Source organism: Daktulosphaira vitifoliae, unplaced genomic scaffold (assembly GCF_025091365.1).
Source record: "Daktulosphaira vitifoliae isolate Bord-2020 unplaced genomic scaffold, ASM2509136v1 Scaffold_1, whole genome shotgun sequence".
Lineage (NCBI taxonomy): Eukaryota > Metazoa > Arthropoda > Insecta > Hemiptera > Phylloxeridae > Daktulosphaira > Daktulosphaira vitifoliae.
Genome location: NW_026099572.1, coordinates 55,549,280 through 55,575,855, shown reverse-complemented (window position 1 = coordinate 55,575,855; position 26,576 = coordinate 55,549,280). Strand labels below are relative to the sequence as shown.

At 27.6% G+C, this 26,576-nt stretch overlaps 3 protein-coding genes and 1 long non-coding RNA gene across 5 annotated transcripts in view; 2 read left to right on the top strand and 2 right to left on the bottom strand.

The window, feature by feature from the left end:
• The window catches only part of LOC126896033 (muscarinic acetylcholine receptor M2), a 68,926-nt gene extending 57,656 nt beyond the window's left edge, over positions 1-11,270 (top strand). The window contains exons 2-6 of the mRNA XM_050668457.1: positions 1,835-1,923; positions 5,142-5,306; positions 6,741-6,902; positions 7,623-7,884; positions 8,440-11,270. Of these exons, the coding sequence (XP_050524414.1) occupies positions 7,623-7,884; positions 8,440-10,253 (2,076 nt within the window). The 5' untranslated portion in view covers positions 1,835-1,923; positions 5,142-5,306; positions 6,741-6,902 and the 3' untranslated portion in view covers positions 10,254-11,270. The remainder of the gene's footprint in view (positions 1-1,834; positions 1,924-5,141; positions 5,307-6,740; positions 6,903-7,622; positions 7,885-8,439) is intronic.
• LOC126896036 (uncharacterized) overlaps positions 1-14,995 on the bottom strand; it is a 28,992-nt gene extending 13,997 nt beyond the window's left edge. The window contains exons 1-2 of the long non-coding RNA XR_007701758.1: positions 14,852-14,995; positions 14,681-14,782 (exon numbers count right to left, since the gene is read on the bottom strand). This is a non-coding gene — a long non-coding RNA (uncharacterized LOC126896036). The remainder of the gene's footprint in view (positions 1-14,680; positions 14,783-14,851) is intronic.
• Positions 14,996-15,396: 401 nt separating this feature from the next.
• On the top strand, positions 15,397-20,145 carry LOC126896032 (coatomer subunit alpha). 2 transcript variants are annotated; one of them, XM_050668455.1, is made up of 3 exons: positions 15,397-15,590; positions 15,948-16,360; positions 16,788-20,145. In XM_050668455.1, exons 2-3 carry the CDS (start codon positions 15,964-15,966, stop codon positions 20,042-20,044), a joined length of 3,654 nt encoding a protein of 1,217 aa, XP_050524412.1. In that variant the 5' UTR covers positions 15,397-15,590; positions 15,948-15,963; the 3' UTR covers positions 20,045-20,145. The 2 variants fall into 2 exon arrangements, with proteins under 2 accessions (XP_050524412.1, XP_050524413.1); XM_050668456.1 differs by having other exon boundaries at positions 15,397-15,612.
• A 58-nt stretch (positions 20,146-20,203) lies between these two features.
• LOC126896034 (uncharacterized) overlaps positions 20,204-26,576 on the bottom strand; it is a 6,716-nt gene continuing 343 nt past the window's right edge. Inside the window, exons 2-4 of the mRNA XM_050668459.1 lie at positions 23,166-24,469; positions 20,582-20,742; positions 20,204-20,507 (exon numbers count right to left, since the gene is read on the bottom strand). Coding sequence (XP_050524416.1) covers positions 20,304-20,507; positions 20,582-20,742; positions 23,166-24,469 — 1,669 coding nt within the window. The 3' untranslated portion in view covers positions 20,204-20,303. The remainder of the gene's footprint in view (positions 20,508-20,581; positions 20,743-23,165; positions 24,470-26,576) is intronic.

Sequence of the window (26,576 nt, the reverse complement as noted above, 5' to 3'; positions counted from 1 at the left end):
TCGGTCTGGCCTAGAGGGTAAAATACGTATGTACAGGGTCCCGGGTTCGATCCCCAGAGTGCCAACGAGATTTTTCTTGTGATTTTCTCATTGGTGGTGTCTCTGGTCTTTTGTGCAAGCCGGCCACAATACCCGTTTCATCTATCATTTGGCATAACCAAGAGTCATCAATGACTCCTGACCATGTGAAAGAGAGCCATCTTGTAGCATGTTAAGTTCGGGAAATAAAAGGATGTATAAACAAAAAAATTTTTTTTTTAATTTAAAATAATATTTTTAAATAGTGAGATATAACATGAAAATATGAATAATTTTTATTATCTATATAATATATTTAATTTTATATTGATCATCTTATATCGACTAAAAACATATAAAAATAATCCAAGTTTGACATTCTTTCATAATTAATTCATAACTATAAAATCAAATTATTCATTCTATTTTGGACTCTTACCCCGTAAAGACTTAACCTAGTTAACTTTATGAAAATATATAGTTCTAAATAATTACCTTATATTTAATGAAAAGAATTATTCATTTGACATGAATTTTTCATTGAATGGAATTATTCCATTTATAAATGTAAAAATTATTATACTTCATTAGTTTTAAGTTCTCATATATAAAATATTTTAAAATTGTGTTTTAAGTACTTGTGCATGTGGTTGAAATTACACTTTCTGTATAAATAAAATTTGTATTGAACTTGAGCCATTAATGCTGTTTATACATAAATTAATAAAATTTTGTACATAGTTTGTTTTTTAGAAATGACTTAATTTTTTCTTATTTTTAACCCTATTTGATGAAAAAACATAATATCTATTTTATTACGTCATAATTACTGCTAAATAATAAATTAAAATATAAATAATTTTAATTGAAAAAACATTGAAAAACAAAACATGATGAAGTTAAACTGATAATAAGATATGTTGACCATAACATACACCCAAACGATTCTTAATATTTAAATATTAAGCTTGATACAATTGACTCGTGTTCTTTTTGTCTTTTGTCGCCCTTATATACTATTTTTTTTCTCTTTTAAAATCATAAAAATTAAGTGTTAACATTTTATACGAAAAATTTCTATATGGGGCTAGTTGCACATAGTGAAATTTGTTATAACAATATATTCATATTTGTAACAATATATTTATTACCCAAGCCAAAAATTAAAAAAATTGTATGTATTTTTGTAAATACTATGAAAATAAATATAATGTATTTAATTTAGATAGAAAAATTACAAAATCTTAGTGTCTATAAATCTAAATATCTATAAATAAATATTAAAATGTTGCAGCTAATATATTTTTCAAGGGGAATAAAATTACATAAATTTAACCATTGACCTGTTATATCTTAGTACTATAATAATAAAAAAAAATTCATAAAATGATATTTCATTTTTTATATTTATTAATTTTTATTTCATAAGACAGTTTTTATTAATAATATTTGATAATAAAAATTACTTTTCTTTGTTATTTTTATATTAATATATTATAAAAGTGTACTGTAATAACTTTCCTTAAGGTGTGGTATGTTGTTACTTTCTGACTAGTTTCAGTAAAACTTTTTTTTTTTGTATTAAATAAATGAATATTTCAAATAATTTATACTTCTATGAAATTAGAGAACTTATAGATTAGAATAAATTCATAACAATTTAGGTAATTGTGGAGGAACAATTCATAAAAATAAAAATACACAAATTGTAGCAATAAACCTCACCGTTTCCTACCTATAGTTTTAATTAATTTTACAAGTTTAAAAAAACTATGGAACGGATAATTCATTTAAGTTATAAATTATAATGTTACAGGTATGAATGCAAAGCGATGTAATGGAAAACAATGATGACTTACGAAACAGACCTATCAACAATATTAGATGCATTAGTTCCGTAGTATGGTTAGTATAGTAAAACAAAATCTGTTCAGTGATAACTAAGAAACAGTAGTGTACGACAAAAAAAATTAAAAACATCATAGTAATATTAATACCTTCTCAGCTTCGCATTTATGCTAAAATATTATTTTAACGTAGTCTAATAAAGCATAAATTATTTAAAAAAAAGTAACGCAATATATTAGAATTATAAGATTTGTCAAAACATCGTGAACCATTCTGTATATTAATTAGTACATTTATGAACAAAATTTAATTGTCTTTATTATGATTTATTAACGTTTTAATAGAAAAAGTACCACAGGATAACATAACAAAAATAAATATTGTCATATACTTGTTATTCCTTATAAAATTCTTTAAGAGAGGAAAAGTTATTACGAGGTAGTTTTAAAAACATTATTACTTCTAGTTTTATTATCAAAAAATCCCACTAGACTGTGTTTTTATAATCTTTTGTGCTTTTTTAATTTTTTTTCCAACCAAGTTTGAATACTATTGAAACTGTTTAATCAATTATAATCCTACAATAAGTACAAGTAAATATTTTTTATACTTGTGTCAATGCTATCTAGATTATATCTTTTAATCCAAACAATCAAGGTTTCAATCATTAATAAAACCGCTTGCTTGAAAATAATTTACAAAAACATAGTTATTATTTTTCAGTTGATTTATTCACTTCAGTATTTAACTATGATAAAACAACAAAAATTTAGAATTATTCAAGTAAATCAATTTTACATCTTTATCACTAAATCACACTTTTATTAAATTTAATCTTAATTATATCAAAACGCTTAGTAAAAACTGTTTAAGTCAAAATAAAGAAAAAAATTACTTATTTTTACTTATAATTTTTAATTTGAATAGAATATCTCCTAAACACCACTTTTATTACATGTAAATGATACTTCAGTGTTTAAAATAACTATTTTTTATATAATGTTTCAAATGATTTAAACAAAACGATGTTTGTTTATTTTAATGCTTAAAACAAAATATTTAAAAAATCTCAATCCTGACTTTTTTTGAACAGCCGAAAAACAATTTTCATTAGCTGTCTAGCTTTTTCAAATACAAAATTGAATAGGCTTTCTATAAAATAATAAATTATATACATAATGATAAGTTAACAAAAAAAATTATATCTACTAACCAAAGTTATTACTTTAAACTAATAGACACGCTAGACTTTATCACTTTGATAAAATAATATTTTACTTTAAAGCTAGTTTTAACATTTGAAAATAAATAGCATAACTTCAAATTCAATCTATAGTACAACTGAAATATATATGTTTAAGGGACTAACAAAGTCAACACAATGTACAAAGTGTGATGGTCATAAATTTTTTTGGTTCCATTTACATTGTCTTTCAATAGTTTTAGCCTCAATAATCATTTTTTTAATACAAAATAATATAAAAATGTTGGTAAAATGAAATAGAATTTCCAAACTTTAAAGAACTCTCTTAAATTATGATATGTTCCCTTATAAAAGTTACTTTATTTTAAAAAATGATTGAGGATATTAATTTTTTTTTTTTTGATATAAAACGACTGGAATGTTAGTATGAAAAAAATAATTAAATAATTTTGTTTTATCGATTTACTTAATTACAGTATTATAACAGATGCCTTTTAATATTGTATTCTATTCAATGTAGTGTGAATTTTGCTTGGGTAGTTATAAAATATTCATGAAACTTTTGCAATTTATACAAAATTATGAACACATCATTTGTGTTGCACGGGAAGTTGAAATATTATTCCATTACAATTTCTATGCAAATGAACGAGTTAAAAATGCATTTTGATTTAAAAAATCTTCCGTATAATATTAAAATGTCATGAGATATTTTTTGCATACATTTACGATAAACTTACACACGACTACTACTCAAATATTGAAAAAATAAACCCTGGTACTATACAAATCATTGAATTAATTTAATTATTGTCTACCAACATTTATTTTTATTTAGTAAAAAAATTAATATAATTTATCTTGCTTTTTACCCAGTTATAATAAATATATCATTATAATAATTATAATAAACACTTATATAAATTGCAATGATTCATCGGTTCATAAAAAAAGTCCATCAACTCAAAACCAATGTGAACCATAATATTATATATTATAAACATTTTCACTACTATATTTAAAATCGTGTACTAAATTACACAAACAAAATCAATGATTTTTTTAATAACTTTTACATATCTTTTGGCAAACGGATGCGTACTACAACCCATCCCAAAGTCAACATGAAAAGCAATTATACTCAAAGCTCGGTCAACGAAACAAAAGCCAAAAAACCGTATAGTTTCATATTTAATTCACTAGTCAATTCCGAGTACTTGCTTTACATGTCCCCTTTTTATGGACACGTAGAATGTATTGTGTTTATTCACACGGTGTAATAGTTGAGGGTCCGTAGAGAAATGCATAAAAATTATAAAGTATATTATCAACTAGATTCATTCGAGCACGTTCAATTTTTTATTTTACACTCTTCACAGTTTTAAAACACATGAAAAATTGTATTTTGATTTTTAACGTTAAATACCCAAAAGGAAAAATTTTAATTACTATTTTCAAAATATACACAGGTACACAGTGTTATTTTTAACTAGTTATGAAAACATATATTTGACTTCTTATTTATATAAATTAAAAAGTTCAATCTATAGATTAAACTGCGATTCGCAACTGATTTCTAAAAATATAATTTTACCGTATTTATTAGATTATATTATTTCCTGATAATTAAACTCATAATGCGTACTCATGGTTGCTTAAATTAAGTTTACACGCTTTATTATTTAATTTCAAACACATAACAATATCCTATTTAAACTCGCACGTATGACATTTTATTGATGGTGGCATTGTTAAATTTATTACATCATTGTGATTTATTTCATCATCTGAACAATCTCCAAGTAATAAAACCTTGATATTCGAATATATGCTTAAAATATTACCCAAAAATTATAAAATTGACTACAAGATGATAAAAATAATTCAAGTTTAGTAGCAATAAGTGATTTCAATGTCAAATGTTTATAATATTCAAAACAAAAAGAACGCCCACGTTAAACCGTCCATGTTAATTCTATTTTAGTCTAAAATCTATACTGATAATGAATGAACTTAAAGATATATGATTATAGTCACTAGTATTAATTTAAACTCATCTACTTCTCTGCAGGAAAAACCTTGGAGACGTTCGCAAGAATTGTGGACATTGTCGTGCGAACGCAGTGCCTTCAGGAATTATCGTTGCCGACGAAGAGAATATGTTATCGGTGTCAATGCGATCTGACCCCATCCGAATTGGATACTTCATTGGACGTAACGGAGTCCTATTATACAAGTACAAGCCGATTTAATATTTTTTTTACGATTATTTCGTTAGGCATAACAATAATAATCTAGATTCTCTCAATCGCACCAAAAGCAATGTGCATAGCTATTACACCTATAAAGCTTTAGCAAAAGCTTGTGCATTACATAAAGACTAGTAGTTTAGAGCTATTTTATGTAACCAATCAAAAGTAAAGTAGCAACACAAAATGTTATTGTAAGCCAAACCAATGGCATCACAGAGGAAAAAGGACTACGTTTAATCGTATTTCATGAATAAAATATTTTGGCCCAATATAATTCGATTATGAAGTAGAATTTAGACGAGCCAAGTAATTTTTACTTACTGAAGCGATTGTGAAAACAAATTATAAACTTATTTACATGATAACGCATTACGCCGATCAATTTCATTATAATACAATTACACAATGAAGATTTAAATCATATAAATTACATTAACTGAGATTGGAATAAATTACTAAAATTGCTCTAACGTTAATTTTTATTGAAAATTTACACTCCCTCAATTAGTCTCACATGTCATCGTGAGAATTGTTTTCTATTAATATAAATACACCCAATCAAACAATGACTATTCGCCTTAAAATATAGATATACTTTATTAATGTGCAAATTTTGTGTGAAAATACTATAACAATCAGTTATAGTTGTTAACAAATATGAACAAATTAAATTGATGATCTTTGTTATTGAGATACACGAATAATTAAAACATCATAATAATTGATCATTTCACTAAAAAAACCGTTGTCACTTCACTAGATTTTCATTCGTGGTAATTTCCAACAGTAAAAAGTAAAAATGTTCCAAAGAGTATTGAAAATGTGCAAATATCGGTTAACATACGGAGAACGCAATTGTTTTTTCGTACTCGTTAAGACACTATAAAAAACTTTTCTCGGGACCACAGTTACAACAAGGTTTAGGGCTCTCCAAAAGGTAGTGATATACAATAACAGATACAATTTAGAGTAAAACAGCAAAACCCTTGTCGGGCTGGTAATTATGGTATTTTGCGCAGATCATTTACAAAACAAAAGCATTCCATTTTACTTAGCTCAGAATTCTGATTAAAATCTAGCTGCCCCTGACAGAAGAATTAAACCCCGGATACGTACAATAATTGCGTTCGTTCCTGTTATCTACACAAAGATAACATTTCGTTTTTTATTATACTATAATAAAATTTAAACGACTGCCATTTTAATTATATTTTAGACGTCTCGTAAAACATAATATATTTTTTACCGCCTCCGTTTAAAACTTAAGTAATTGAAACAATTGTAATGATTTAATTATGGCGATTCCGTATACATTTCATTTTGTACGTCGTGTTAATGTCATAAACCGCACCACGTTCAATGTGCCAATGAGATTTATAATGATAAAAACTAATGTTTTGAAACGTGTATTTTTTCAGGACTTTATCTATACAAATCAAAACTTAAGACTTGACTAGCTGTTTCAAATGATGACTGATATCTGTGTTTGTGGTGAAATCCTAGATCCTAGTGTTACCCCGGAGGAGTAACCACAAACGCAATGTAATATTTTAACTGGATGATATTGAAACAGTTTCCAGGTAATAAAAACAAGTCACGTACAATAAATTCAGTATGTCAATAATATTTTGTTTACTCTACCGAATCCCCAGGGTTTAGCACAGTAAATCCAACTTAAAACGTACACTGCACAATATCTAATTTGTCAATCGTCTAATGTAACTTAAATGTTTTTCCAATTAAGTGAATGCATACTCGAGTTGTATTGTTTATATTATATCGATTGCGTTTGCCTGTTTAATTAACAATTTTAATTATTCGAAAATCGAAAGCTGTTAACGTCTCGTTCAATATTTCTATACAAACCGATTTATATTGTAGGCGTACCCTAAGTATAACGTTACCGCGAACAAATTAAAATATAATTCCATTTCCCCAAATATATTATATTATCATTTGGATTTGCGACCGATCATGTTCTACGGCAGTTGAAAATGAGAAAATAAACGAATAACAAATGCCGGCAAAAGACGCAGTCGCTCCGAAAGAAAGTTAATCAGTGGTCGTAAAATTGGATAATTATTCATATAAATATATACTATTATTAAAACATAACATAAAACTTTTCGCGGTCGGTAATGAAACAACTTTAACTCCTCACGGTACCAAAAACTTTTGCCATTCGCGTTTCCCGTTGGCAATTTTACAAACATAATAATAAGTATTCAGCATGAACGAAAAACAATAAAAATAACTCATTCGTTAGTAATTCGGTTACATAACTGCCATTCGACTTTCAGATGGACAAAGCAGTCAATATGACCCACGCTGACAACAATACAGTCAGTAACTGGACGGCAGTGACGTCTACAGAGTTTAAGCCAGTCTTATCGCCATTCGAGCCCTGGCAAATGGTCATTATTGTCACAGTCATTGGAATCTGCATGGTACTCACCATAACCGGCAACATTTTAGTGTTGGTCTCATTCATCGTCGATCGAACAATAAGGCAACCGAGCAACTACTTCATCGCATCCTTAGCTGCCACCGATATGCTAATCGGTGAGAGAAAAATAGTAAATTTTGGGGTGGGGGGATTGTGTATAAAAAATACTAAAGCCAATTAAGCTCATTAAATAGTGGTAACAAAACTATTTATTAAATACACTAATACATAAAAGTATCTAGATAAGTCGATTTTGCCATGGTTGATATTTTAAGTGTATATTAGTGTTACTAGTTTTGTATAGATGTACATCTTATAGATGTAAAAACATTGTAGAAACTTGATTTGAAGAATAAAAATTCCCCAATTAACGAACTGAAAGTTTATTATTTTAGTAAAAATTATTTTTCTTTAATTATTTCACAGATATTTCATCGAAATTAATTTAAATAATATCGAAATAATTTATATGTAAAAACAAACAAATTAAGTACCATTTTTGTATACAAGTTAAGTTTTGTAAAGTTATTTAAAAAAAAAGTGTAATTTTTTGTTTGATTTTTCATTTATATTATTTTTAAATCAATTAAATTGTTCACGTTTAGTAAAAATAAATATTCAACTGCTATGATTACTTACTTTACTAAACACAAATTATTTTTATATTTTAGGTACAGTATCGATGCCATTCTATTGTGTTTACATACTACAGGGGTATTGGGATTTAGGACCATTATTATGCGACTTATGGCTGTCCGTTGATTATACAGTTTGTCTGGTTTCCCAGTACACTGTTCTCTTGATCACCGTCGACCGGTTTTGTTCGGTAAAAATAGCTGCAAAATACAGGAGCTGGCGAACCAAAGACAAAGTTTTGTGGATGGTATCACTGACGTGGATCATACCAGCTTTGCTATTTTTTACCAGCATATTTGGATGGGAACACTTTGTAGGGTATCGCGATTTGTTACCGGGACAATGTGCTGTACAATTCCTCAAAGACCCGGTATTTAATACTGCTCTAATCATTGGTTATTTCTATACTACACTAATTGTATTGTTCGTACTCTACGGTGGAATTTATAAAGTAGCGTACGAAATGCAGAAAAAGAGCGAAGCAAAACAGCGGAAAATGCAATCAATGGTTGCACTGAGCGCAGGCACTGTATCTGGGATGGCTGGACATGCAGCTGGTATCGGCATGTCCAAGACCCAGAGTACGTTGCTAGTGCAAGAAAAATCAACACAAGCATCTGCCAATACATCTGGTATAGCAGCTTGCACTAATGATGGGAGTACAGGAACGATTTGCGCCAATAACGTATCAGAAAATATAGATGCTCGTGACAACCATTCTGTACCAGCTATGGACGAAAAAAACCCCACTGTAGTTATGGTGGATAAAGAAAGGTCAAGCAGTCCAGCATTTGAATCAGATGAAGAAAGTACTACTGGAGACAAACAGATCAATTGGCCTAGGAAAAAATCCGTCGCCGAACTTATCGTTCAATCAGCGTTAGTACAACGGTCCAACAGCGGTATTCACCTATCGCCATCAGACAACTTGATACCGTACGGATCAGAGTCTCAATCGACACACGTGCAAATTATAAGATCATATTCTAACACAGCGGTTAATTCTAACGGCATACATTCATCACCACCTCCACCCACAACACCCGTATCATTGTATCAGCAAACTGATCGTTGCTCTTTGTTGGGACACCAGCAACCGATGATTAAATCCGTTACGCGTAATGGCCATGTAGATGCACTAGTCGGCATGGACACTTCTGAACTAAACTTTATGGACGAGAGCTCTATTATCATAGGATCACCTACTTGCGAAAGTCCTACTAGCAGTAGTTCTATGAACGATACTTCATCAGCACAATGTTCACCGGCACATGGCGCGTACGCTACTTCATCTTTGTTACAAGCGGCACTTATTAGAGCTGCGGCTGCTCAACAGATAAACCAGCAACAACATCAGCATTCGGGTGGAAACAAAGTAAACACCACCGTTAAACTAGACAATAGGACAGGAGTTACCACTTCAATTGTAACAGTCGATGATGGATTACCGATGGCTGACAAATCGTCATCTGAGACCACTAAGAGTGATAAGAGAGAAGGTAGTTCCCGTGGTGATTTTGTCCGAACAATCGGCAAGAAACTAAAAGTTAAACGACCCAAGGTGGTTAATCGTCAAAAGTCTAAATCAGAAAATAGAGCGCGTAAGGCATTTCGAACTATATCGTTCATACTCGGTGCATTTGTGGCTTGCTGGACTCCATATCACATATTAGCCTTGATCGAAGGTTTCTGTTCTAAACCACCTTGTACCAATGAAAGACTTTTCCTGTTTTCATATTTTCTGTGCTATGCCAATAGCCCTATTAACCCATTTTGCTATGCGTTGGCCAACCATCAATTCAAAAAAACATTGACCAGATTAATGAAAGGCGACTTCCATATATCGTAAAAATCCTACTTCCAATTATAGAAATTAAAAAAACAATTTCCCGATATTTTTGTGTACTTATAATTTGTTCTACCACTTATATATTAATATCTACTCAAGCGTTTCCTAAAATAAAACATAGTTTGCATACAATAAAGTGGCAATTATTCTTGTTTTATTCATACAAACTGCTTTAAGTGTTTAACTATGATTAACCATTCTACCAATTGATAACTATTATAAATAAGAATTGTACATAAATACTTAACTCATTTTTAATTGTGTTTCATGCTAATAGAATAAAATTAACTCATGTAAATAAATAAGTCATAGTTGTTTTACTGTTTCGCTTGTAATTAATATAAGTGTTCATATCAGAAACCATTGGTTTAGTATATGTAGAATATTGTTTAAGATGTAAATTTTTAATAGGTCATAATTTTTCTCTTTTGATAAATGTTTGTAAATATTTTGTTATTGAAAACAGGGTAACATCAATACTGTACTTTATAACTTGTAATAATCTTGAATACTTTTTTTATAATACTTGTTTAAATGTAAGAACAATGTGATATCCAGTAATTTTTAGATAAGCATCGCGACAATATTTTACGAACTTAATGAATTTCTTTTATGATTTCAAACTTCTGATAAACTTTTCATTCAATTTTTTATTTTAATAAAAAAACGAATCCGGTTCACGGATTAATTGAGCCCTAATCCGTAAATGGCATTCGTTTCTATTTTTATTTATTTAGTTTAAAGAAAAGTGAAATGAGCAAAAAAACCTTTTTATGGGACAATAGGTATACATAAATATTGCATAGACAATTAGTTTATAAGATTTTATAGTGTGTATATAAAGTCGTAACCGTAAATTAAAAATTATTTAACTTATATAGGTGTTCAGCAAGTTAAAAAAAAAGATTTTTATTGTTCTCATTGTTTGTAACAATTGGCCTGTTTTCTGACTTTTTGAACACTTTATATACTCTATATGTTATATATTTATGCATATAAATTAATCAATAAAATACACCATAGACATTTTCAATAAATTGTGTTAAAAATTATTTCGTATGCTAGTTCCTGACAAATTTTCTATACTCTCACAATTCAACAAAAATGTATGTGCAAACTTTATGTAAATGTAATAATTTTTCACTCTATACTTAAATTTAAAAAAATTTTGTTGAAGTATTAAAAGAATTTTTTAAGAAATAAACAATTATATGCGTTAAATTAAAAATCAAATTTAAATTAACAACACTTAAAAAATATTTATAAAAAATCTTTTTACTTAAGTACTGACTGTTTTTTATAAATATTCATACACTGTTAGCTATGTTGAGCGTCTCAAAATATATTCAGCTTTATAATAAGCCTTAAAACTTTCACGGGTGACAGTTTTAAGCAGTCAGACTAAAAACATTTTTGAAAATATTATAATAACAGTAACAATTATTTTAGTTGAAACATTTCAATGAGGGCGACATAATGCGCCGTCAGTCATTTCAGATCAAAATGTTAATGTTTCAAAGAAAATGGCAATTAATTAATCAAATCATTAAAGATTCAAAGGGACCACAAAATTGTTTGGTTTCTGTTATTATTTTTTCAACCTGTACTAAAAAAAGTTCAATATGGATGAAGTAGTTTACTAGATATAGGAAAAATTGCCAAAAACCGAAATTATTTCGATTTTTACCAACCCAACCCAACCAGTAGTGATGCTAATACATTAAATTTCCATTCAAATATTAAGTACTCAACTGATTTTTTTGGTGAATTTTTGTCACCATTTTGTCACCAAAGTCACATTCATACGACTCACATACTTTTACTATTAAAGCATATTAACTACAATAAAGCAAAAATGTAATGAATTTTCTTAACATTTAAAAATTTTTTACCTCATAATTTAATTAAATTTCAATAATCTATTGAAAATTAGTTGAAAAGACTAAGCACAATGGGAATGCGGAATTTTTGGGATAAGTATTGATGGTATCGGATATTCTAATTTTTAGAAGGAATTTTTAAATTATTCCAAAACATCATCAACTCCTTAATTGATTCTCTATTTCCTTAATTATATCCCGATTACAAGTTTTATGAAACTTAAGGACCCATACAGCAACACAATACTATGAAAACATTTTATGGCAACAATTCAAAATGATCAAATGTTTATCATAACGTTTTCACAATTATTATAAAAAAAAAAAAAAACCCAGCACAGTGGAGTCGTGGCATAGTTGGGTCCAGTATAGATGATATCTGACAGTAATTAAAATCACTATCATAAAAAACGCTTCGATGCAAATCTATAGATAGTGTTTAATTTAAAAAAAAAGTAGGTCAAGTGAGAGCTGGGAAAATAAATGATAGCTACAAAATAAAAACCACATAGTAAAATAATATTAATATGAATTTCTTCTCACGAGAGGAAACTACAGTAATGGGATCCTTGATATTTATTGAAGTTATTGAATCTAAATGAGATAAAAATCAAATGAGTTTAAAATTTTTTTCTAACTCAAAAAGAATTAAGAAAAAATTCAGTGCCACAGACATGAAAGACCCAAATGTTACCTTCTCAGAAACTGTACGTCGCATTCGTCACTTAATAAAAATGGAAATTTAGCTAGTTCAAATTTTAAAGTTATTTTTCTCGACTTCAAAGAAACAAAAAAATTTAAATATGTTTAACTTTATATATCATGTCAATTAGATTGATATAATATTTATCAAAATCAGTGTAATCCCCTTATAATAAAATGAAATACAAAACCAAGAATTTTAACACAAAAATAGCATATTTTTGAATACTGTAGCTATTTTCAACATGAAGACAAAATAAAGTCCGAAATTTTTTTTTTTAATATTAAAGTATATTAAATAAGCTTTAATTTAAGATATATATAAAAGTGTCAGTATTTCCGGAACACTTTCAAAAATTAAGTTGAAAAATTTCTACTTTCTAAATGCATTTTTATGTTTTGAACCCCCCCTGTATTAAGAGAAATGGTCCGAATTAAAAAATCAGTATGCTAAATGAAAGATGTATATAAATACTACTTTTCAAGAAAAAATTGTATTGATCCAAACATTATTTAAAAAGTTATACCATTTTAAACTAAAAAATGTAAAATATAAAATCAAGAATTTTAACACAAAAATAGCATACGGTAGCCATTTTCACCGTGAAGACAAAATAAAGTCAGAAATTTTTTTTTTTTCATAATAAAGTATATTACATTAGCTTTAATTTAAGATATATATAAAAGTGTCAGTATTTCCGGAAAACTTTCAAAAGTTAATTTTTTGTGAAAAAGTTGTCATTTTGAATCCCCCCCTGTGGGCAGATAAAGGGTTAAATTTACATAAAAAATATACCAAATGATAGGTAAAGACATCAAGCATCTATAAAAAAGAAAAATTATATTGACATGTTTATTTTTGAAAAAGTTACGGCAGTTTTTAGTAAAAAAAATTTCGAAAATTTCGAAAATTAGCGAATTTTAAATTTGTCATTTTTTGGAGGTTTTCCCCATTTACGGGGAACGAGGGAAATTTTTTCAATTTTTGAGGGTAATGTCTTTGACTAGATACAATTTGTGATATTTTGACGAATCGTTGAAAGAAATCGGTTCGGTGAGAGCTGAGAAAAAGTGGTAATAAACACAAAAAAAATAGAAAAAAAAACACATCATAGTAAAATTAATACCTTCTCAGCTTCGCATCGAAGCTAAAAAATCGTACCTACATTCCTTCTATTATATGCAAAAGACTGCCGTAGTTAAAAAACATGCTACTATTATATAAAAATTTTCGATTTTCAAATTTAAATTGCTACAACTTTTTGAAAATGTACATTATTGTTAACACAAGGGGAAGATGTTTTTATAATGTTGGTAAATAGAATTCCTCTATTTATATAATTAATAAATTAATAATAAAAAAAATTTTTCTATAAATAATCATAGTTGTCAGAAATTAATAGATTCATATTTAAAACACTCTTATTCATCGATTAAATGTTGTTAATACCAAATTTTAATAAATAAATAATGATGTTAAGGATTATAATAAACTTTTATAATGCAATATTGATGCATTAATAAAATTAATTTCTTACTATAATATATAATAAATTAATTTCTTGATTTTTACATGTGTATAGGCTTAAAAAAGAAATGAAAATGTTGAAATGAGTTCTCGAAAATTATATTATACATCAAGTGCATTGAAAAATTGATTGAATTTGTAGTTTTATAATTGTTAAAAAAATACTCATTAGTTTTGCATATTGGTGTATATATATAGATTTTTTTTTAACACAGTACAAATTTTATCTATTATTTTCATTAAATCCTACTTCTTCAAAAAGAAATTTTAATTTAAAGTATTTCTATTAAGAATTAATATAAAATATAATTACTTACATTAAGCGACTACCATCGACGAGTTGACAATAAAAATTTAACATAATGTCAAAAAGTTAACGTTCGAAACAAGACGCCAAGGGAAGTCACTGTAACGTAGCACTATAATAATCTTGTTTTAATTAGAAAAATAATTAAATTTTTTTCTTGGTATGTTCATAGCTTACTTACATTGATAAGTCGTTAAATTTGATTTATCATCATAAATTTAACGCTCAAAACGAAAAATAATACATTGCACAGACTTGGGAATTATATTTCAAAGTAGTTTTAGATTAATCTTAAAATGGTGATTAAATTGTTATAGAAAACCAACTTTTGCGCGATTATTAATTAAATCGACTAAATTTAATTGGATAATATTGATCAATGTTGATTAAATCAATCCCAGAATTCTACGAAAGTTAATTTTCTTTGGATCACTTATATTTACTGAAAAATGTCACAATTTGATATCATTAGTATAACAAATTAAAATTAATATGAGTTTACCTACCCTACCTCTAGACGTTAAATTAATAATTTATCAAATTTCAAAAATATTGATAAATTTTAACAATCCAAATTAATTATATTTTAATACATTATACAATTATCAATAATGATAACTTATTAAATTATAATTTTTTAATACTATTACAAAAATAAAACCTATTAAAACCACGGTTAGTTTACGGTAACCGGGCGTGTTATCTATTGTATACACGTAAACATTTAAAAGTTACACGATTTTCATGCTAAACAAGAATTTAGGCTTTGCAAATGAAAGAATTAAACTACACTGAATTGTTTAAAATTAATTATACAAATAATTTTTTTTAATTAAAACGTTAAAAGTATAGAGTATAATTTATTTGGGTTTTGTAAATGTATTCACATTTACTTTGTTACCCATTAGTGTGTTATTAAGGTGAGCACTAGGTTTAATCAAAGTAAGATATTTTTAAGATTCTGTATGAAAATTTATTATTAATAAATTCCAAGTCATATCAAACCTTTGGTATAACTCAATAAGTTTAATAAATAATGACTATATTATAAGGCTGTTATTGAATTCTATGATATGACAAATAAATTTGCTTTATATTTCAAATAAATTGATTATAACCTAATATAAAGTAATAAAATGTTCAAGTTTATTGTAAGTTAATAGTATCTAAAGTTTAAACTCATTTAAAAATCTTTAATTGAAAATTATATGGTAGTATATATCTTATTAAATTTTACAGTATAAATAAAATATTTTTAATAATAAACTTTATTTTAGATTTATTATAATTAAAATGTTGACCAAATTTGAAACAAAATCTGCCCGTATTAAGGGCCTAACGTTTCATCCAAAAAGACCATGGATTTTGGCTAGTCTTCATACTGGAGTTATTCAACTCTGGGATTATCGAATGTGTACATTATTAGACAAATTTGATGAACATGATGGACCAGTTCGAGGTATCCATTTTCATAGTCAACAACCTATTTTTGTTTCTGGAGGTGATGATTATAAAATCAAAGTTTGGAACTATACTCAGCGTCGATGCATATTCACACTTCTTGGTCATTTGGATTATATTCGTTCTACAATGTTCCATCATGAATACCCGTGGATATTAAGTGCTTCTGATGATCAAACTATAAGAATTTGGAATTGGCAAAGTCGAGCTTGTATTTGTGTTTTAACAGGTGTGTATTAATTATCTTCTGTATTTATCATTGTATAGCAGTATAATATTTAGGATGATTCAGTTTAGTATATTCCAACAGGTAGTTAAAAGAACTTTTATAACTTATAATCTATGCTAGCATATTAAAATTGCTAAATTAACAGTTTTATTAAAGAAGTATTATCTTTTGGCTAATTTTTTTTTTACTACTTTGAGTTACTTTTTACTCTTATTAATTAATATTATTGAGAAAAGTTACTTAACAGTTTTCATTTAAAGAATAAAACAATATTAAATTATCAAAATGAAGTCTTATAATCTACTAAAAATTAAGTAAGTTAAAGATCTTATAAAATTATACTGTCATAAACTCCACATAATATGATTGTCATTTACAACTTAATTTTATCTATTTAGTTTTATAATTTTTTGAAAAAAATTTATAGGTCATAATCATTACGTAATGTGTGCACAATTTCATCCATCTGAAGATTTAGTAGTGTCCGCATCACTTGATCAAACGGTTCGTGTATGGGATATATCTGGGTTACGGAAGAAAAATGTTGCCCCAGGACCAGGAGGACTTGATGATCACTTAAAAAACCCCAATGCAACTGATTTATTTGGTCAAGCTGATGCTGTTGTAAAACATGTACTCGAAGGACACGATCGAGGTGTCAACTGGTGTACATTTCATCCTACTATGCCTCTTATAGTTTCTGGTGCTGATGATCGTCAAGTTAAATTATGGAGAATGAATGATTCCAAAGCTTGGGAAGTAGATACATGTCGTGGTCATTATAATAATGTTTCATGTGTTGTTTTTCATCCAAAACAAGAATTAATCTTATCTAACTCTGAAGATAAAAGTATTCGTATCTGGGATTTAACCAAACGAACATGTTTAAATACATTTAGACGTGAAAATGAACGATTTTGGATCCTTGCTGCACATCCAACATCTAATTTGTTTGCAGCAGGACATGATTCTGGTATGGTTATTTTTAAACTAGAACGGGAAAGACCTGCTTTCACACAGTTTGGAAATTACTTATATTATGTTAAGGAACGATTCTTACATCGTCTTGATTTTACAACTCATAAAGTTAATACAGTGATGCAATTAAGAGGTGGAGGAAGAACTTTAGCTTACAGTATTAGTTATAATCCAGCAGAAAATGCATTGCTAGTAGTTACAAGAAATTCTAATGTTGAAAATAGTACATATGATTTGTATCAGCTACCTAAGGAATCTTCAGATAGTGGTGTTATTGAATCACCTGATAGTAAGAGATCTAGTGGTGTAATGGCAGTATGGATTGCTAGAAATAGATTTGCTGTTTTAGATAAGACGCACATGCTTCAAGTAAAAAATTTGAAAAATGAAATGTCTAAAAAGAATATAGGTCCTAATAATGTAGATGAAATTTTCTATGCTGGTACAGGTTTATTGTTATTAAGAGATCCTGAAAACTTAACCTTATTTGATGTAACACAAAAAAGAGTTTTGGCTCAATCAAAAATAGCTAAATGCCGATATGTTATTTGGTCTAATGATGGATCATTGCTTGCTGTTTTATGTAAACATAATATTTACATATGTAGCAGAAAACTAGAAATTCTTTGTACAATTCATGAAAACTCTAAAATTAAATCTGGTGCTTGGGATGATTGTGGTGTATTCATATATACGACTAGTAATCATATAAAATATGCTTTACCTGATGGTGGAGATTATGGAATAATTCGAACATTAGATTTACCAATTTATATTACTAAAGTTAATGGCAATCAAGTATTCTGTTTGGATAGAGAATGTCGACCAAGAGTTTTAAATATTGATACTACTGAGTATAAATTTAAATTAGCATTGATTAAACGAAAATATGAGGAAGTATTACATATTGTTAGAAATGATAGGTTAATTGGTCAATCAATCATTGCTTACTTACAACAAAAAGGATACCCTGAAGTTGCATTGCATTTTGTTAAGGATAATAAGACTAGATTTTCTTTAGCACTTGAATGTGGAAACATTGATATTGCTTTAGAAGCAGCTAGAACATTGGATGACAAACAGTGTTGGGAACAATTGGGTCAAGCTGCCTTACTTCAAGGTAATCACCAAATAGTAGAAATGTGTTATCAAAGAACAAAAAATTTTGATAAGTTATCATTTTTATATTTAATCACTGGTAATTTGGATAAATTAAGAAAAATGATGAAAATTGCTGAGATACGTAAAGATGTTTCTGGTCATTATCAAGGTGCTCTTCTGCTAGGTGACTGTCAAGAGAGAATTAAAATATTGAATGATCTTGGTCATAAGTCGCTTGCTTACTTGACTGCTGAAACTCATGGATTACATGTTCAAGCTGAATCTATAAAAGAAGGTTATGAAGGGAATTTACCAAAGGTAAATCCCAATGCAGTTTTATTAAGACCCCCTGTGCCAGTTAGCCAAGCTGAATCTAATTGGCCATTATTAACTGTATCCAAAGGTTTCTTTGAAGGTGCAATTTTATCTGCTGGTAAGTCATCTGGACTTATTGAAACTCCTATTGGTGATGAAATTGAAGAAGAAGGTTGGGGAGCTGAAGCTGATTTGGGGCTAGAAGGACGTATGTCACCTACACATTCTGAAACTGAAGATGAAATTGCAGCTGTTGTGGAAGGCGAAGAAGGATGGGATGTTGGTGATGAAGAATTAGAACTACCACCCGAGGTTGCTATTTTGAAACAAGATTCTGACTATTTTGTTGCTCCTAAAGAAGGACCAAATCCAGCATATGTATGGTCTAATAATAGTCAATTACCCATTGATTACATAAAGTCAGGTAACTTCGAAACTGCTTTTAAGTTACTTAATCAACAGATAGGAATTACTAATTTCTTACCTCTCAAAAGCTTGATTATGGACACATACCTCAAGTCTCGCTGTTCTTACTCACCATTACCATCTCATCCTTCACTTTTTGTGTATCCCCATAGAAACTGGAAAGACTCAAATAATAAACCAGTTTTAGATATAAAATTAGATCAATTACTTGCAGAACTACAAACCTGTTATCAATTAACTACTGCAGGTAAATTCCCAGAAACCATAGCCAAATTTCGAACTATTTTACTGTCTATCCCATTATTGTGTGTGGATACTAAACAAGAATTAGCAGAAGTTACACAATTAATACATATTTGTAAAGAATATTTGATAGGTTTAATAATGGAAACTGCACGTAAAGAACATCCTAAAACTACTGCTGAGGATCAAAAAAGAGTGGCAGAAATGGCTGCATATTTTACACATTGTGATTTACAAGTATCTCATAAAGTATTAACCTTACGAACAGCTATTAATATATTTTATAAAATTGGAAATTTAAATACAGCATCATCGTTTGCTAAAAGATTATTGGAATTAGGTCCTCGTAATGAAGTTGCTCAACAAGCAAGAAAAATGGTACAAGCATGTGATTTAAATCCTGTCGATAAATTACAAATTGCATATGACCAACATAATCCATTCTCAATATGTGCATATTCTTTTTTGCCAATCTACAAGGGTAAAGAAGAATTGAAATGTCCATTTTGTTCTGCATCATACCAACCTATACATAAGGGTAAAGTTTGCAATATATGTCAAACAGGATCTATAGGAAAAGAGGGTACTGGACTAAAAATAACTGCAACTCATTACCGTTGAATATTTATCAATATTTGCTTAGTTTCTTTTCAATTCTTGTTTATAAATTATTATATACTTATATATGTTTATGATATTATTAAATATGTTTTTTTTTTTTTATTTCTATCAAACTCTTTAATTTGTTTTTTTAATAAATAAATAAGTTTATAAAATAAATAAATAACAAAATGAGAGTGTTTATTAATAAATTATCTAAAGACTAGAAATAAATCTGATTTACAATCAAAACATCTATAATAAAGAAATTAATATGTAACTAATACTGATCATTGATTTCTGAGTCAACTTGTGGTATTATCAACCCTAAATTTATGTTTCTTATCTGGGGTTGTACTGGATGTAACTTGCAGCGACAATTAGTTATAACTTTGACAACATTATTCAAAACTGCTCCATCTTGACATAAAAGTTTCACTCTTAATAATTTTGTATCACCATTGACACAATGTAATGCTTCTACCTAAGTTAATTTTATATAAAGTTTTAAAATTTAGATTTATTAATTATCAGAAAATTATGTCTATAATTGCATACTTGTTGTTTATGTGTTGATGTTGATTTTAGCCTTTTCATTAATGATATGGCTGAAGTGTATACTAGACATCGTTCTGCACACACAGCTTCCTCTATTGGTTGTGTAGAAGTACACCGACCATCAGTGATATGTCTAGTTGAACGTAAGTTGCAATTCATTTCTACAAAACAAAAATTATTAAAATTTAATAATTACAGCATATTTAATATTGTAAAGAAATGGCGATATCGTGAATTTTTTTTCTTTTTAATATAACTTATTTTAGTAAAACTTTAGTTTTGTGTAAAATAAGTTATTTTAAATAACACCAGTAGTTATTTATTTCTCTGTACAAATCAATCTGTGATTGGACACAATATTTTTATATTTTGGTGATACTGTTCTTTTTTAACTGGAAATGTATTTAAAAATTATTTTAATATCTATTTTATATTTTTACATTAAATTTAATTGAACTATTAGGTATATATGTGAGTGGCTTAATAGATACTTAAATAAAATATTTCAAATTAATTCTATAAAATAATTTTTATAAGACTAATAAATACATCATGTATATATATATATATACAGGATATAGTAAAAATGATGTTCGCTAGAACTTAAGTAACCTTTTGTAAAAGTTTAAAGAAGCGAATTAAAAAAATAAACAAGGCAATTGCAAGAAACATAACAAATCTCTTTTCAACACGTTTAAAATATAAAAAACTCAGTATTCTGAGGCTCTTTAAATTTAAGACTGTTGAAGTTGCATTCTTTTATTTATGCAACTGGTAAATGTTTTTAATGTTCTAACTTTCTACCCACAATAATTAAAAATATTTTTTGTTATATCTTTTAAAATAAACTAAAACGTTTTAAAACTCTCCTATTAAAAAAAATCTAGGTACGTCAATATTTATTAATCTGAATAAAAATAATTAATATGCAAAATTTTATGCTGCAAAGCATGGACGGAAATAGATATCTTTATTAAACTGAGCACATGATATATAAATTTTTAGTTTTTTTTTTAAATTTTTTCTTAAGTAAGAAACAAAGTAAGATTAGGGATGGTCTTTAAATTTCCTCAAAAATAAAATTTGCTCTTTCAAGAATAATGAAAACTACATATAATGTTCTATAAAAATATTATTATATTTTTATAAAAGGGAAAATTATCAATTTTTTTCTTAGCAACTCTGGTGGATAGAGAAATATATGTAAGAGAAATTTTTATTACCCCAACTAATTGTGATATAACCGTATATCTATGCAACATAAATATTTTTAACTTAAATGATTTTGACTTCTATCCCGATTAGATGTTATATATATATATATTACATTAAAATACCATGTGAGTAATTGTGAAGAAGTTATTTATTAATTTATTGTATAGCTGTGAAGAGTTATTTACACTATCAGCAATTAATTTTTTATTCGTTAAAATAAATATTAAAATTATATAAACAATGTACAATTTTTTAATAATAATTATAACCGTGATAAATTCAAACTAAAGGCCTCTTTAGCCTACATCATGGATCATCTTCCGCCTGTGCTGAAAAACCTTATTTAATAATATGTATAGCAAAAAAATAAACATAATAAAACGTGGTATATCTGTTTCTACTTTCTCTTAGAAAAACCTAAAGGAGTTTAAAAATCCGATTTTTATCTAAAACTGGAAACAATATTAATGTTTAACTAGTTGTTTAGCAAACGACCCATAAAAGAATTTTTAACGTAGTATTAAAATGGTTTTATTAAATAATAGTTTTCTTTTAAAAGAAAAGCGCAAACTGGATCTTGAATGAAGTATCTAATGTATCACAGTTGAATAGGAATGTTGTACTTGTATTAAATGAAATTTTATATTCAAGCAACAGCTTGTTGTACACCAAGTATATGGTCAGAGGAAAAAACTAGGTGAACTAGTACAACATCATTTTTTCTTTTCAAATTGTTCTACATATGATGCTAGCAAATAGTTTAATATTAATATTAAATTTTAATTGTACAAATAATTACTCTTTTTGTATTTTATAAGTTAAGTAATGAAAGTTCGACCATGACGACAGTGTACTACTAGTCAATTCACCAAAAATCTTTCTTTAATAATTATAGCAGATGATAAAAAATCTTAATTTAAACGTAAATAAGAAAATCATATTAAACAAAGGAAATCAATAAGTGTAACCTCCATAAACTAATATGTACTGCAACTATGATAATTAATTATGCCTACAACTGCATAGCGAATTAAGTATTTTGTCAAAAATGTTTAAAGTTTATAAAAAATATTAAAATTAATGAAAACTTTTCTAAAGGACTGAAATATCACCAAATATATACAAAATAAACAAATTAATTATTTTTTCTTCCCAAATTTTTTTTTTTAATAATTAAAGTTTCTAATAGATTAAATTATTTATTTAATCCTTTTACCAGAACGCTAGAACCTATACTAACACTAGTTTTACTATTAATCGTATATCAAACACTTATTTCAATTCGATAATATTTGAATAATGAATTTCGATTATATAATATAATTTATATATTTTTTTTTATTTATATTTATTTATATTTATTATTTACCAGTGTCTATTTCATAGTCTTCGATGTACTCGGGGGTATGTTTATTATTTTTGTAGTATTGGTCCATAATTTCATCTAAACCATTTCGTTTCAATTTCATTTCAGACTTGTATTTTGACTTCAATAAATCCTCTAAAAGTAATCTGAACATGTCTTTCGGTTCATTACTTGTATAGTATTGATCCTGTTCAGTATCGATGGTTGATTTGGCCGAGTGCCAATTAGAAAGATTAGGGATGTATTCCATTTCGATTTCAGGTTTTGTATTATCATTTGATGGATACTTTGAAATGGGCAGTTTAAGAGAAGGTTTATCAGTAGAAGGGTAAAACATCCGAGTAGTTTCTGTCACATAAAAAGTTGGTTGATCTACTTTAAATGTTACTGATTTCGTAGGATATTCATAAGTTTCTTTCAAATTAGGAGACTGTGCGTATAATATGGGCTTATAACTCGCCTCAGGAACAGTCCTACGAATAGAATTACCATAAGTCTGTATATCATCTCGGAAATCCGAATTTTTTGATTTATAAATGGAATATGGTTGTTTTTGAACACCGCTAATTCTAGATGTCACAATTGTTTGTTGGTTTAGCGAAGATATGGAAGCTGCTCTGTGGCTTTCAGAATTATTTTTGGTATCTAAAGATTGTCGCTTGAAATTCTGTTGAGGTATTGAAGGTATTGCTCTGAATAAATCCGGTTTTATTGTCGGCGTTATGTTATTCAAAATTTGTTTGGGTACCATAACCATAGTAAACGGTTTTGAGCCAGTTACAAGTTTACTAGTTGTGGATAAAGTCAACTCGGTTACGTTGTTAATAGGTCGCACTGTGGTGGCGTACAGGAGTTGTTGAGCTCTATAAGTTTTTAATTGATGTTTGACTTTAAAGTTATTGAAGTCGGTTTGATGATTTTCTAAAGAATCTTGCTTAGTGTTATAAATTACAGGTGTCGTCGAGTAAATTGGAGTTTTAGAAGTAATATATATCCGTTCCGTCGGTTGATTCTTCATAAACGTTAGATTTTTAGGAGTTGGTGTTTCATATACTGTCTCGTTATGTCGATACATCTTTTCTGGTATTGGCGTAAAGAATATCTGTACAGTATCCTCTGACTGTTTAGTCGTTATGTTGAATGGACTAAAATAGGGGCGAGCAAACTGCAATTGTACTCCATCATTCCTCTGATGATTCGAAATATTTTTTAGTGTCAGAAAAGTATTGAGTTGACTGCGATCTTCGTTGATTTTTACAGTGCAATGAACTAAAGTTAAACTCATCAATACTATCAGATTTACCAAGCTGAAAAAAAGGAGTAATTTTAAATTAAATTACTCATAAATGTGGGTTTGGTATAATTGTGTTAGAGTATAACATACCCTAGTTCAATGTAACAATAACCTATATTTTTAAACTAGCAAAAACATCATTAATAAAACAAATCCTATCTAGTTCCGCACTTATCCATATGTATAGTGATCGTTAAAGTCAACCGTGGGCATTACTCTTGCTTATTTAAGATAGTATCACAGTATATTGTACTGTAATCTACTTATTTATTTTAATTAGAGAGAATAAATTAATCTTATTATATAAAATGTTTAAAGATTTATATAAATTTATATAAATGATTTATATAAATGATTATGACTTTGCATAAAATATAATTTTTTGTTTTCAACAGAATAATAGGTAAATCACCAAAAACTTGTTTGAGTCCGTTATATTTTATACATAACCTGTTCATACTATAAGATGAAATTTACTTTTAAAACAAGCAGGATTAATACATACGCGTTTTTATTTCTGTATACCTATATGAATTTCACAGTGTAAATAAAAATAATTTTCTATGTTTTATTATGGTAAAGTATTTTAGGAAAAGTTGACTTAATACAAAAACGAACAATAATATTGTTTCTATATGAATAATAATATAGGGCAGTGGTGTACGTACGTTTTTTTTTAAAGGGATGTCACCAATATATAATAAAACCATTTTTCAATAGAATCTCCATCAGACAGAAACCTTATTTAAATAGACAAATTCTATGATCCCGATTTTTAGATAGATTAAAATTAACCTCGATTAAACGAAATCCTCCTCTTAATAAAAACAAATTTGGTCCAAAATGTTTCCATTTAAAGAAGGTTCTACTGTTTATGATTTTAACGCGTTTTTTGCATGTCATCTACTAAAATGTGTTCTATTCCAGTGAACTCGTAAGAGTTGGACATACAAATATATTTTTCAAATTTATTATGAAAATTTATAAAGTTTATTTATACGTTATTTTTTTTAAGAGTTTTAAAATACGTTAAAAGTATATTTTGTATTATTTTTCTCTATTAAAAAAGAAACTTAAATAACATTTTTTTGAAATTTAAAATAGCGGTTTTTTAGCTTTTTCTCACAAAACAAAGTTGAGGAGTATATAATAGCTTTAAGACCAGTACTATTGAATTATAAGAATTTTAATACATATAGTGAGTATGTAACGTGAATAAAGTATGCATTAGTATGCAGTGACGGTTAAAATATTTTACCATATGAGGGAATGAAATTTGTCTTTAATTTTTGTGAGCCTTACTTATTTTTGAATTTTATTATTAGAAAATAATGTTAACATGCACTTAACAACAATAATTAATAAATAATTAAAAAAAACCCAACACAGTTATTAAATAAATTATTAATAGAATAAAAAACCCAGCACAATAGGGACGTGGCATATTTGGGTCAATTAAAATGATATCTGACAGTGATTAAAATCACTGTCATAAAAACGCTTTGATGCAAATCTGTAGATAGTGTTTAATTTAAAAAAATTGATGGATTATTCCATAAGTTACATGATCTCCTATTTTCTTATTTATATCCTGATTACAAGTTTTATGTTTTACATGTCCGTTTTCACCGTGAAAACAAAATAAAGTCCGAAATTTTTTTTTCCATAATAAAGTATATTACTTTAGCTTTAATTTAAGGTATATATAAAATTGTCAATATTTCTGGAAAACTTTCAAAAGTTAAGTTGAATAAGTTGTCATTTTGAATCTCCCCTGTGGGCAGGTAAATAGTCAGATTTATAAAAAAAATATATCAAATGATAAGTAAAGACATGATGCATCTATAAAAAGAAATTATAATGATTTGGTCGTTTTTAAAAAAGTTATAGCAGTTTTTAGTAAAAAAAATTTCGAAAATTTCGAAAATTATCGATTTTTAAATTTGTAATTTTTTTGGAGATTTCCCCCATTTACGTGGAACAAAGGAAATTTTTTCAATTCTTGAGGGTAATGTCTTCAACTAGATACGATTTGTGATATTTTGACGAAGCGTTGAAAGAAATCGGTTCGGTGAGAGCTGAAAAAAAGTGGTAACAAAAAAAAAAAAAAAAAAAACGAA

Coding starts and splice junctions, on each gene's coding strand:
- LOC126896032 (XM_050668455.1), top strand. CDS start 15,964: ATGTTGACCAAATTTGAAACAAAATCTGCCCGTATTAAGGGCCTAACG. Junction 16,361..16,787: donor TTGTATTTGTGTTTTAACAG/GTGTGTATTAAT, acceptor AAAAATTTATAG/GTCATAATCATTACGTAATG.